Consider the following 13,037-nt stretch of genomic DNA (forward strand, 5'->3'; position numbering starts at 1 on the left):
GACCATTCTTCTCTCAAACAATACAAAGGCTCCTGATATCCTCTTTTTGGTAGCTAGTTGTTTATTTGCAGTGCTAGCTGAATTTCTGCTATTTCCTACATTCCTACCCATTGCTGCTCCAACTCTCTAACAGATACTCATGGGTCAATTTGATGCTGTGCAGTTCCAGCAACTCCACCATGTTACTTAGATCCATTTTGCTCAAGCCAGTCTCACCAATTCTACAATGTGTAGCTAAATTTCAGAAACTCCACCAAGTTTCTGAGCACCAAGGATGCATTTCAGTCATATATATATATATGCAATTCCATCATACATCATTCATCATGTCATGGCTTTTTCCAAATTGCAGTTGGTGTGAATGCATTTCGTAATATAGCTCCCTTCTTCCCCCCCCCCCAGAACTGCAACAATGATGTCTGCTTCTCACTATCTGTGATCAGTGATCAGTTGTCACGTGATCCACCTGTAATAGGTTTTTGGACACCTATTATCTCTTAGTCCAGTGGTTCCCACACTACTAAGATCCACGGGCCCCTACAAAAATTAAAAAAGTTTTTGGACCCTTTCAAAAATCAAAAAAGTTTACGGACTCCTATATATATATATATATATATATATGTGCATATGTTTCTCTGTGTGTGTGTGTGTGTATAAATGTATGAACAATGGATTCTCTGAAAAAAAATTCAAAGTTTAATTTAAAACGACTCAACTTTATTCTTATTTTCACATAAAATATATAATAATAATAACTTTATTTACCATCAATTTGCTTTACATAGAACGAATAATTTGACCCATTCCAGAGGTCTGTTTCAGGGAACCCTTGGTACAGGTCTACAGGCCCCAGTTTGGGAAAGATTTTCTTAGTCCATCAGTTGCAGAGGCCATATTTGCTGATATTAAAACAACACCCATAAGTTGTCATACAGGTTTTCAATGTTAACATTCAGGCACGTTATCAAAACAAGTAAGGCTGTTGAGATTTTGTAACTATAAAATATAGGTGTAAATGCACCACAGCGAACTCATAATAAAAAACTACATAAGTAGTGTAAAGGCATCAATTTAATTGTATCTCATATTGTGACTACTTTCATGAGTTAACATGTATTGCACTACCTCAAATAAGTAACACTAATAGAGAAACTATTGTTACTTATTCTCAGTGGGCACCACCACCCAGACGCCACTGTTTCAAGGTCTGTTGGCCTTGATGGGTGGGCAGGTACCTGGTGTTGTAATCATGCCAATCCACTTGTAAAGTTATTTCTACAATATGAGAGCTGCCAAAAGGTGTGCAAGATAATAGTTAAATCAAATATAAATGATCAAGGCATAATAGATTATAAGTTTAAAATACACTATAAAATACAGGTGTAAATACATCATAGTGAACTCACAATAGTCTTCTCTATTAATAAAGTGTTACTTATTTGAGGTAGTGCAATACAAGGTAACTTGTTGTGAAGGTAGTCACAATATGAGATACAATTAAATCGATGACTTTACGCTACTTAGGTAGTTTTTTATTATTAATTTGCTATGGTGTATTTACATCTATATTTTATAGTGTATTTTAAAATCAATCTATTATGCCTTGGGCATTTATATTTTATTTAAGATTTTGTAACTAATAGCACCTTTTGTCGAATGGAGAGAAGTAGCAAAAGAACGATATTTTCTTAAAACACACATTACATTTTAGCTGCTGTTTTCTGATTGTCAAAATTTTATGATACTTATTAGATTACTTTGGATAGCTTCTGAATGAATTAGATACTAAAATTAATCAGCTAAGACTGCATGTAGTGTCTACAACCTTTTCCCTGTGAGTGCCATTTTTGCTCATTACAACTACAAAAATCTTCATAGGTGCCACTTCGATAAGTGTATCCAAAATATACCATTTTGGTATATTTGTTGTGCATACAGCTGCTGATGCCAGGGCTAGAATTTTAAACAAGATTTAAAAAGCAATGATCATTATAATGTTAATCATCCAATACTACACAAATCTGAATTTAGAATTAAAGTCATATACTTGCAACATTTTTCAACAATTACTCCAGTTTGCAGAATGTTCTCAAAATATTTTTGGAAATGTACAGAGTAAAAATTCATTTACAAAACAACAACAAAAAAAAAAAAAAAACTTTATTTTGGCTGGCCCATATTAAGGCAAAGCAAATAAGATAAATAATTAACATTCATTTTAAAACTAAAAAATGTGCATATGGTGTTGAAGCTATATAGGATGATAAAAAGGTAACATTACACCATGACTATTAATATGTAGTGGTTGCTAACAGCAGATATTTAAAATATCCATTGCTGGCACAGAAACACAAATGAGCTCAAATTATATTAAACTGCAAGGATGCACAACAATTAGAAGTACTGCAGGAAAGCAGGCCAATACAACAGTATAAACGTAATGCATACGCACCAATCAATCACTGCAGAACTTTAAAAAAAAAAAAAAAATCAATTTTAATGCTCACCTTATCCACACTGTCAGGTATTTGTGGCTGGTTTGAAAAATAAACAGAATATTAAAACTAGTTATGAATATAAATACAATGATCATAATTTCAACAGCTATATAACTTACGCACATTGAAAAACATTTCATTCAAAACAGTTTTGTGTCCTAACTAGGGTGACCTAATTTACTAGGTTCTGAATTTAGTTGTAATATCATTGTTGCAAGAAGCAAGTTTTGGGGATGTTTGTCCCAGTTTTCATGTAAAGCTATTTAACTTCGCTAAAATTAATAATATATTTTATTAACTTAACACAGTCATGTAAAAAGAAATCTTTACACACTAAGTCAACCAATATCAAAGTGAAATGACTATAATGCCTATCAATAAGAACCATATATCCTCCTCTATATATAAAATTGAGCATTCTTGGTGTATGATGACTGGAGTTTGTTGTTGCAAGTATGGCATATGTATTGTGCAGTGCTAGCATTTCTATACATTTATTATTTATCCTTTAAATATGCTTACTTATATACACATATTTATGATAACACATTTCACTAAAGAGAACATAAAATATTTAGTAATCTCTTTTTGTAATAGTTCTGAAGTTAATTTCTATTTTAATATTAAAATTACTTTAAGTTGACACAAAAATGAACAAAAACAATAACTTTTGAATTACAAAAAAAAAAAAAAAAAAAAAAAAATCACTAAATATTTTACATTATTTTTAATGAAATGCATAAGCATAAATACAATATGCTTTTTAATATATTTAATAAACTATAACTGGAGGTGCGATGGTATTAATGTACTCTATATAATACTTTATTAGTCGGGTGAATAAACTATTATATAAAACTATATAATAAAAGAAAAAAGTACTACATAAAATTTTATACAAAGTTTAAATTTTGCAGTGTCGGAGTGCAAAGGCAGTGGAAACTAGTTGAAGTGAGCCTCTGTATTCTAAAGTGAGTGATAATACCCAATTTTTTTTTTTTTTTTTTTATGAAAACCCCAAACGAGAGGTATTAGAGCCTATAGTACTTAGTACCGTGCTTGAGTTGGAAGTTGAAAAGACGAAAGAAGATATTTGTTGACATTAGACAAACTTTGCCCATATTGCTCCAGGGATATGCGGTGGTCATTCCCTGACCTTTCTGCAACCTCCGTATTTGGTGGTCACAGGCTCGAACCCCAGTCTAATCAAGAAGTGTGTGTTACGCACTGCTGCTCCTGCCCACCTGGCTATGGTGGAGCCCTGAACAAACTTCAGTAGACTAATTTTCAGGAAATACGTATGAAGGAAGGTTGGTCCAGAAAACGGCAGTTGAATAAATAAACAACGAAGATGAAAAGTTGGTTCTGTGAGTTTGAAGTTGGACAGTAAATAGATGTTGGCTGGTGGCGACACATGCTCGGACTGTTTTGAAAGAGAGAGCGGGAATTGTAGAAGCCAATTCAGAAGATCAGTGGCCATGGAAGTATCTGTAGAAAAGGCATGCAGCAGAAACAGTACACCTATGAGACAGCAAGTAGAGAGAGAGAGAGACTGTTAGAAATGAGTCATTAATTAACCTAACTGCCCTCTTCTGAATGGAATCTAGAAGCCTCAGAGGTTTTGGGGGCACCGCCCCAGATGTGGGCACAATATTCCACGGTAGGTCAGATTTGTCATTTGTACAGAGTGAACAGCTGTTTGGAAGAAAAGTAACTCCCAGAGCAAAAGAGAAAACCAAGTTTTTTAGCTGCAGAGGAAGCAATATTTGTAATGTGCTTCTGCCAAGAGAGATTAGAAGTCAGGGTAATCCCCAAAAGAGATCATTTTGCCTAGAAATCGGAGTGTCGCCAAAGATAAGCATAGGAGCAGAAGAATCGTTTTTGTGAGATATAAGACAAGACTAAGTTTTAGAAGGATTGAAATCAACTAAGTTGTCTTTGCCACACTGGAGAGTTACCTGGAGATAGGCATTTAAGGAATTCGTAGTGGATATTTGAGAAGTTGAAGCTGATTGAGCAGGGCAAGGCTTTTCAAAATGGAAAGTGCAATGCAATGTGTTATTATCGGCAAAACTATGGATAGGATTTCCAGTCAATGGAAGAATGTCATTAATATACAAGAGGAAAAGACTGGGGGAAAGAACTGAATCATGGGGACACCAGCATTAGTGAAGAAGTTAGAAGGCAGAGAACCATCTATCATCACCCTCAGTGAGCAATCAGAGAGAAAACTGGATAACAAATTACAAAAAACAGTTGGCAAACCATAAGATGGAAGCTTGTTTAGAAGACCTTTATGCCAAACACGATTGAAAGCCCGTGAGATGTCAAGAGCAACTGCTTGTGTTTCACCAAACTTTTCCATTGAATATGTCCATAAATGGGTAACATAAGCCAGAATATCATCAGTGAATCGACATTGATGGAATCCATACTGGCGATCATTGATCAGACAGAAGGTTTCTAGGTAATTTAAGAGTTGGCAGTTAATTGATTTCTCCATTACTTTAGAAAGAGTAGAAGTAATTGCAATAGGATGATAATTGGATGGGAGGGATTTGTCACCCTCTTTTAGAAACTGGCTGAATATGAGCAAACATCTTAGAAGAAAAAACACCTTTGGATTAAGAAAGTGAAAAAGGCGGCAAAGAACAGGAGTAAATTCAGAAGCACAGGTTTTGAGAATATGTGGTGAAATACCATCAGGACCTGGAGCTTTCTCAGCATCAAGATTCGTCAAAATGCTTCTGACATCCTTTTGATGGAAAACCACAGGAGGCACTGAATGGAGCATGTTGGGAATGGTGGGAGGTTTTTTACCAAGATCATTAATACATGAGTTGGAAGAAAAATGGGATGCTAGCAAGTCAGCTTTAACCTTGGCTGAGGTGACAACAGAACCATCTGGTTTTGACAGTAGGAGCAGAGATGGGCAAAAGTTACGGCCAACAGCTTTGGCAAGAGACCAGAATGCTCGGCTACCATTAGGGCAAGAAACAAGTTTTCTACTCTTAGTCTGTTTAAAATCTAGTTTGGACTGAATAATAACTGCTTTACAATTGTTGCAAGCTTTGGTGTACGCAGAAAATGAAACTGAAGAATTGGAAGCAAGCCAATTACGATATGCAACGTTCTTCTCTTGAACAGCCTTAACACATTTATTGGAAAACAAAGGTAAAGGATGAGATTTTAAAGTGGAGTGTGTGGAATAAAGGATTCTATTCCTACAAGAATAATTTCACTGACATGATCTGAGCAAATGTTGACATCAGAAGTTTTGAAACAGTAATCTGACCAAGGAAAAGAAGAAAAGAAATCTCACAGTTCATCCCATTTTTCATTCTTGTACAAACAATACAAGGTTAAGAATAGCCATGAGGTAAAGGCTCCATTGGAGAGGAGACAATCACCAAATTGTGATCTGAGGTTGGTTGGTTGGTTGAGATCTGAGGTGCCCAAAGGACCACTCACTTCGACTGTCTTAAAAGAGTTGTTTGTGAGAAAAATATCAAACACGTTGGCTGTACAGTTAGGACTGTCCAGTATTCTTGTACGTAAATGAACAATCTGTGCATGGTCATTGAAAAAGCCTCGGATTTTCGACCAGCAAATGGAAAATGTGACCAGAAAATTGAAGCCAGCTGGAATTGAGAACATTAAATTCATCAAGGAAAATTACCTCACTGTTAGGAAAGTTGGACTGGAGAAAGTAAAGTTGGAAACAGGGGAAGTCAAAGAGCTCCAAGTGATTAGCGGAGTTGGGAGAATGGTAGAGACAACAGATGAATTTAATTTGGGCAATTGAGATGAGCCGCAGTTGAATCAACCTATAACTAAGATTCTGTCAGAAAAAGTACTTGGGGTTTGGCAGACTGCAAGTGGAAACGGACATCGTTGAGATTAGAACTGACACCACGTATATTTATAAAATGAACTAGGAAGTGTTTGGGAGGTTTAGATATTTTTGCAGATTAGCTTACTCTATTATTTTAAACAATTCATGGTGTATTCAATAGTAAGGAAAAGTGGGGTTGCAATAAGAAGTAATGAAAATTTTGGATAAGGCATACACATGGTAAGAATATACCCAGATCCTTTGACATAACGTGGCCTCGACAATGCCCCCAGCATACACACTACGCTGACTCCTCCAGTTACTATCTGGCAGAGCAGGGGTAGCAAGATTATATACTAGCTGATCCAGAAGCCTCCTAAAGAATTACCAATAGGTTCAATTCAGTGTATTAACTAGCGGCCAGCCTGCAAACACCGTTTTAGAGGTGTACCCTTGAAATGTAAGGAAGATTGGATCTCGCCATGATGTTCATCATAACCTCAAAAGTCATCAGTCATACTGCATAATGGAAGAGATGGGGAGGGGTTGACCAGAACTTAGCTCTGGAGAATAAACATGGGTTCCACCAATTCAAGCCTCCAATAAGCAAAGTGGTGGTATTGGACTGGTTGAACTTCGCCGAAATTGGGTACACTTGGCTTGAATGTCGCCCGAATATCAGTTCCATCAGCATTTTAGACGCCCAGGTAGCAAGTACAGCTTGTCTGGCATATCTAAGAGAATGTCTGTGAGAACCTCAAGGACCAAAAGGTATCTAATTAAAGGGAGGTCTTGTCTGATCAATTTGACTGCATACTATGATGTGGTCACAAAGGAACTGAATGTCAAAAATAATTTTGATATCATATACTTGGATTTCAGGAAAGCTTTTGATACTGTGCACATGGAAGACAGCTGTACAAATTGGAAAGGTATGGCATCAAGGGTAAGTTGCTACAATGGATAAAGGGATGGTTGAGTGGAAGACAACAGAGAGTGGTAAGCAATGGATGGACCCTGCTCTTCGTGGACAAATGTTATTAATGGAGTTCCCCAGAGTTGAGTGCTGGGCCCATTGTTGTTTTGTGTATTCATCAATGATATTAATAAAGGTATATCAGGAATAATGTCCAAGTTTGTAGATGATACAAAGGTTTGCAGGGTTGTTAACAACAGTAAAGACAGTATGCTACTTCAACTGGATTCAGATAAGTTGGGCAAATGAGCTGAAAAGTTGCAACTGAAGTTTAACATTGACAAATGCGAAGTCTGCATGTTGTTTGTTGTTGTTTGGTTTTTAGGAGCATTAGCAACTAAGGCCATATTGCTCCGGGAATATGCAGTGGTCATTCCCTGACATTTCTGCATCCTCCGTATTTGGTGGTCACGGGCTCAAACCCCGGTCTAAACAAGAAGCATGTGCTCCTGCCCACCTGACTACGGAGGTGCCGCAAAGTACTGCATAATGCTAGCAATAACCCAAGAGAAACATATCAACTATGTGGTAGTACACTCAGGGAAGTGGAAAGTGAAAAAGACCTGGAGGTAATTGTGCAGTCAAATATGAAGTTCGCTGAACAATGCACGTCATGGAGTCTTGTCAATGATATGTAGAAATTTTGCTAGCAGGGACAGGGAGGTGTTTATCCCATTGTACAAGGCAATGGTCAGGCCACACTTAAGTACTGTGTACAGGTCTGGAGGCCTCATTTTAGGAAGGATGTAGAGTTGCTAGAACGAGTACAAAGAAGGACAACAAGATTGGTGAGGGGAACAAAAGGGTGCGCTTACTAAGAAAGGCTTAAGTTCTGCAAATTTCAGCAACTGGAGAGGAGGCATACCTGCAAGGTGATCTAATTGAGGTGTATAAGGCCTTGAATAGGTTGAGCAAGCTGAATACTAATGGGATTCTTCCTTGTGCTCAGATTAAGAACCTGAGGGGGCATAGATTCAAATTGAAGAAAGATGGTTGTGGAATAGATGTGTGGAAATTTGCCTTTAGCCGCCGGGTGGTTGATTGGTGGCAGCGACTTCTATCTTTTGTTGTGGAAGTTGATAGCCTAAATAAATTTAAGGCTGAGCTGGACAGGCATTTGGAATGAATGGAGGGGTGAAACTGGAGAGGTTTTTTTTTGGCTGATGCTGCAAAAGCTTGCTTTCTTGCATTGTATGCCTCTCTAATGCTAATGCTAATTAAAGCAATCAGTAAGACAAATTCTAAAGATTTCCACAGAAGTAAAAAAATCTTTGTGGGGACACTCAAATGAGAGCTTCAGCCAGATGAATGATCTGAAAATATCCCAATGTATTAGAACTAAAAGCATGCAATATTTTAGTTCTAGTTTAAATGGCTTGCTGGAAACCTTTTCGGTAACCACAGGTCTCTTTGCATACAAAGACGTTCAGAAACTGCTTGATGCATCTAAAGAAATGAACTGTCATATGTGAAAGAAATCTAAATGTGAATGCAATAAATGAATTTGTATTTAGACTTCTTTCCCAAAAACACTGGCATGGTGAGTGAAGATCAGAACAATTCCATGAAAACATTAAATCAATGGAAATTCACTACCAAGATTTTTGGAATGAAAGCATGTTGGCAGACCACCACTAGATGTTCTTCTACAAACATTTTGGACAAAGTGTACCAAAGGATATCATCTGCACTAAATTTTTAAATTATACATATCATTTAAAATAGTGTATCATTTTAACTAATTGCATACTGAGTTTAACATGAATATAACAAAAATTTAACTGGAACCAGTATTACATGTTATGCAATGAAATTGTCTTAACTTGTACTTATATTATCATCAGTAGTATTATAAAACTACATGTGCAGGGTTCGGGGGGATAAAAAGAAAAAACATTTGCAATCAAGCATGCAAAACTGGTTTAGAATCGACATCATCACAATTGACGAGGAACTCCTTTCGCCGACTGCTTCGTGCATCCAACCACTCTTCAAAGCATTTACAGCTTCGGTAAAAAAAAAAAAAAAGTTTCATTTTGTTCACTAATGTTCTCCTTATAATATACAGATCTATTGCCCTGTATTACCTGTCACATTTTTAAGGAATAAATTAGCAATGAATATTGCGGGCCTACTGTGTTTGTGTTTTAATATTTATACTTTACTCTATTAATCAAATATCAATGGTTGCATCAATAAGGTGGCATTCTTATTTTCATTAACAGAGAAACTGAAAATTATAGGAAATAATTAATGAGAGGAACAAAAGGATAAGGGGAAGGCTTCATTTCTGCAAATTGCAGCATCTGGAAACAAGACACACAAGCAAGAAAATCTAACTGAGGTGTTTAAGGCTCTGATCGAATATATGCTCAATTCCAATGGAAATCCTTCCTCTTGCAACCCCCAAATTGAGGAAGTATGGTTGTGGGATAGATGTGTGGAAATTTGTCTTCAACCAGCAGGTATTTTGATGGAATCAACTTCCATCTGGTGTTGTAAAAGAAGGTAGTTTGAATAAATTTAAGGTGGAACTTGAAATGTTAGAGGGGATGAACAAGTGTTATGTTTAGTGGGTTTTTTTTTTTTTTTTTGCTGATTCTGTATAACTTACTTTCTTGCATCATTTGCCACTACTAATACTAACAGTAAATAATTCTTAAATAGGGCATATTTCAAATATACAGAAAAGCAAGAAAAAAACTGGTGAGCAAAAGCACTCAGTACATATTTCAAGGTTTATTTCAAAGCAACATTTCAACTACACAAAGTTCAACATCTAAAGTGCCTTTGTTTTTGTTAATGTGTTCATCATTATTAACAAAGATCGTTGTCAACAGCCAGATCAATCAACAGGCCTTAAACAAATGGAACACAACATACCGTGTTGATTGCATTTCAAAAAGATGACAACAAACATCAACATATTCTGCACAACTTCATCTTCAAATATGTCAGCTATTATAAGAAACAGCACCAGTAACAACTGCTCTTCACACAGTCACATTTCTGCCAGACTGTTGCTATTTTTTTTTTTTTTTTTTTTTTTTGGTAGTTGTTGGCACATAGGCTTCTGTGGCCATAATGCACCTCCCAAGGTTTTTGCAGTACTTTGATCCAAGCCCGAGGCGGGAATCGAACCCGCGACCTTTGGGTTGCTAGGTAGGCACTTTACCCACCCGGCTAGCCCAGTCGGCTACTGTGGCTACTGACAGAATCCAAGCACTTACTGCCCACATCAACAACCACTGATTGCTCAGCACCATCCTTTGACACTCAAAGGACAATGTTTAATTTTACAGGGAGATTATAATCAAAGTGAACCTTGATTGGCATTAGTAGAGGCATATGATGCAAGAAAGCAAGCTCATGCAGCATCAGCCAAAAAAACAAAAACCGCTCCCATTTCATCCTCCCCGTTCATTCCAAACACCTGTCCAGCTCAGCCTTAAATTTATTTAGGCTATCAATTTCCACAACAAGGGATGGAAGTTTGTTCCACCAACCAACTACCCGCTGGCTAAAGGCAAACTTCCGCACATCTCTCTTTCCTCAATTTGAATTTATGCCCTCTCAGGTGATTATTCTGAGCAAGAGGAAGAATCCCATCAGCATTCAGCATACTCAAACCATTCAAGGCTTTATACACATCAATCAGATCACCTCGCAGGTGCCTAATTCTCCAGACACTGCAATTAAATTAACAACCCTGCCAACCTTCGTATCGTCTGCAAACTTGGACATTAAGCTTGATATGCCATCATCAATATCATTTATAAATACAGAAAACAACAATGGACCCAACTGAACCCTGAGGGACTTCACTAATAACATTAGTCCACGATGAGCAGTGTCCATTGATTACCACTCTCTGTCTTCTCCCACTCAACCATCCCTTTATCCATAGCAGCAATTTTCCTCCAATGCCACACTGCTCCAATCTGTTCAGCAGTTTTTCATGTGCAACAGTATCAAAAGCCTTTCTAAGAATCAAATATATGATATCAAAGTTATTCCCTGCATCAAGTTCTTTTGTTACCACATCATAGTATCCAATCAAATTGGTTAGGCAAGACTTTCCCTTAACAAAACCATGCTGTGTCATTAGCATTAGTAGAAGCAAATGATGCAAGAAAGCAAGCTTATGCAGCATCAGCCTAAAAAAAAAAAATTTTTTTTAAATCCCATTTCACCCATCCGTTCATTTGGAATACCTGTCCAGCTGAGCCTTAAAACCAGTGCCTCCATTAATTTTCCTAAAACAGAAGTTAAACTAACAGGTCTCTATAATTACTTGTGTCGCCCTTTGATCCTCCTTTGTGAATTGGGGTCACATTTGCACATCTCCAGTCCATGAGTACCTCCCCTGAGTCCAAAGAAGCTCTCGTAATTATGGCTAAGGGTTTGCTTACTTCCTTTGCTGCCTCTTTAATATACCTGGATAGATCTCATCCACCCAGGTGCCTTTTTTATGTTTATCTTCAACAATTTCTCCCCGACTTTCCTCAGTTATTACAAAATCATCCAGCTCACTGCCAGAGTTTAACTCACCTCTGGCATTCCCCACCCTGAATAACTCCTCATGGGTGAATGTAGATACAAAATACTCATTTAGTTTGTTAGCCACCTGAGCAGGATCATCATCGGTTGAACCATCAATATCCAGTGGACCAATCAGATTCATCCCTTTCCCTCTGGAGTTTACATAGGTAAAAAACTCTGTTGTTTTTCTTTGCATCCTTTGCCAAGGATTTCTCATAATCTGCCTCTGCTTGCCTAATTTCCTTTGTGACTTGGTTAGAGACCAGCTTATATCTATCATAAGTTTCCATGTCACCCATTAATTTGTATATAGTATCGGTGTAAATACACCATAGTTAACCCATAAACTTGAGCTATGTATGTAGTGTAGAGGGCATCGTTTTAATTGTATATCATATTGTGATTGCCTTCACACAATGAGATAGCTGCTATTGCATTACTTCAAATAAATAACGCTTCTCTAGTAGAGAAGACTACTAGAAAAGCGTTATTTATTTGAAGACCTGGGTACCTTCCTGCCCACTGATGATGAAGCCCAATAGCTTTGAAATGATCATCTGGGTGGTGGTACCACTGAAAATAAATAACAGTAGTCTTCTCTACTAGAGAAGAGTTATTTATTTGAAGTAATGCATAGCAGCTATCTCGTTGTGAAGGCAATCACAATATGATATACAATTAAAACGATGCCTTCTAAGCTACATACGCAGCTCAAGTTTATGGGTTAACTATGGTGTATTTACACCGATACTATATAGTTAATTATCAAAACCCATAAGGATTATGCCTTGTGCATTTTGTTTTCAAAATTAATTTATGTATCCCATGCATTTTTCTTCTCTGCCATGTGTCTCATTACTTCATCTGACATCCATTTAGGCCTAAACCTTGAACAATATTTCTTAGTTGGTATGTAAAGCCTAGTAGCTTCCAAGATTAATTCTTTGAATGCTACCCATTTTGAATTTGCTGTTGGTAACATTATCAGTTGGTCCCACTGTATAGAATTTAAATACTGTCTCAGACCACCGTAGTCATCTTTACGAAAGCAAAAACCCTTCCCTTTACACCTGATGGTAGTTACCTCTCTGAGTAAATCCCACTTCAGCACACAGTGATCACTGCCACCTAGTGGTTCATTTACCTGCAGATTCTTAATGCATGAAGAATCACTACTGATAATCAG

At 37.0% G+C, this 13,037-nt stretch overlaps 1 protein-coding gene across 5 annotated transcripts in view; it reads right to left on the reverse strand.

Moving 5' to 3' along the window:
* Nucleotides 1-13,037, reverse strand: part of LOC150085655 (catenin alpha-like) — a 499,984-nt gene that overhangs the window by 420,849 nt on the left and 66,098 nt on the right. For 3 of the 5 annotated variants that reach the window (XM_090374159.1, XM_090374158.1, XM_090374157.1), the window contains one exon: nt 2,508-2,534. The exons of the other annotated variants lie outside the window; for them this stretch is intronic. In XM_090374159.1, coding sequence (XP_090230285.1) covers nt 2,508-2,534 — 27 coding nt within the window. The remainder of the gene's footprint in view (nt 1-2,507; nt 2,535-13,037) is intronic. 5 annotated transcript variants of the gene reach the window in all.

The sequence above is a fragment of the Mastigoproctus giganteus genome, chromosome 5 (assembly GCF_048544385.1).
Source record: "Mastigoproctus giganteus isolate SK-2022 chromosome 5, ASM4854438v1, whole genome shotgun sequence".
NCBI classification, from domain to species: domain Eukaryota; kingdom Metazoa; phylum Arthropoda; class Arachnida; order Uropygi; family Thelyphonidae; genus Mastigoproctus; species Mastigoproctus giganteus.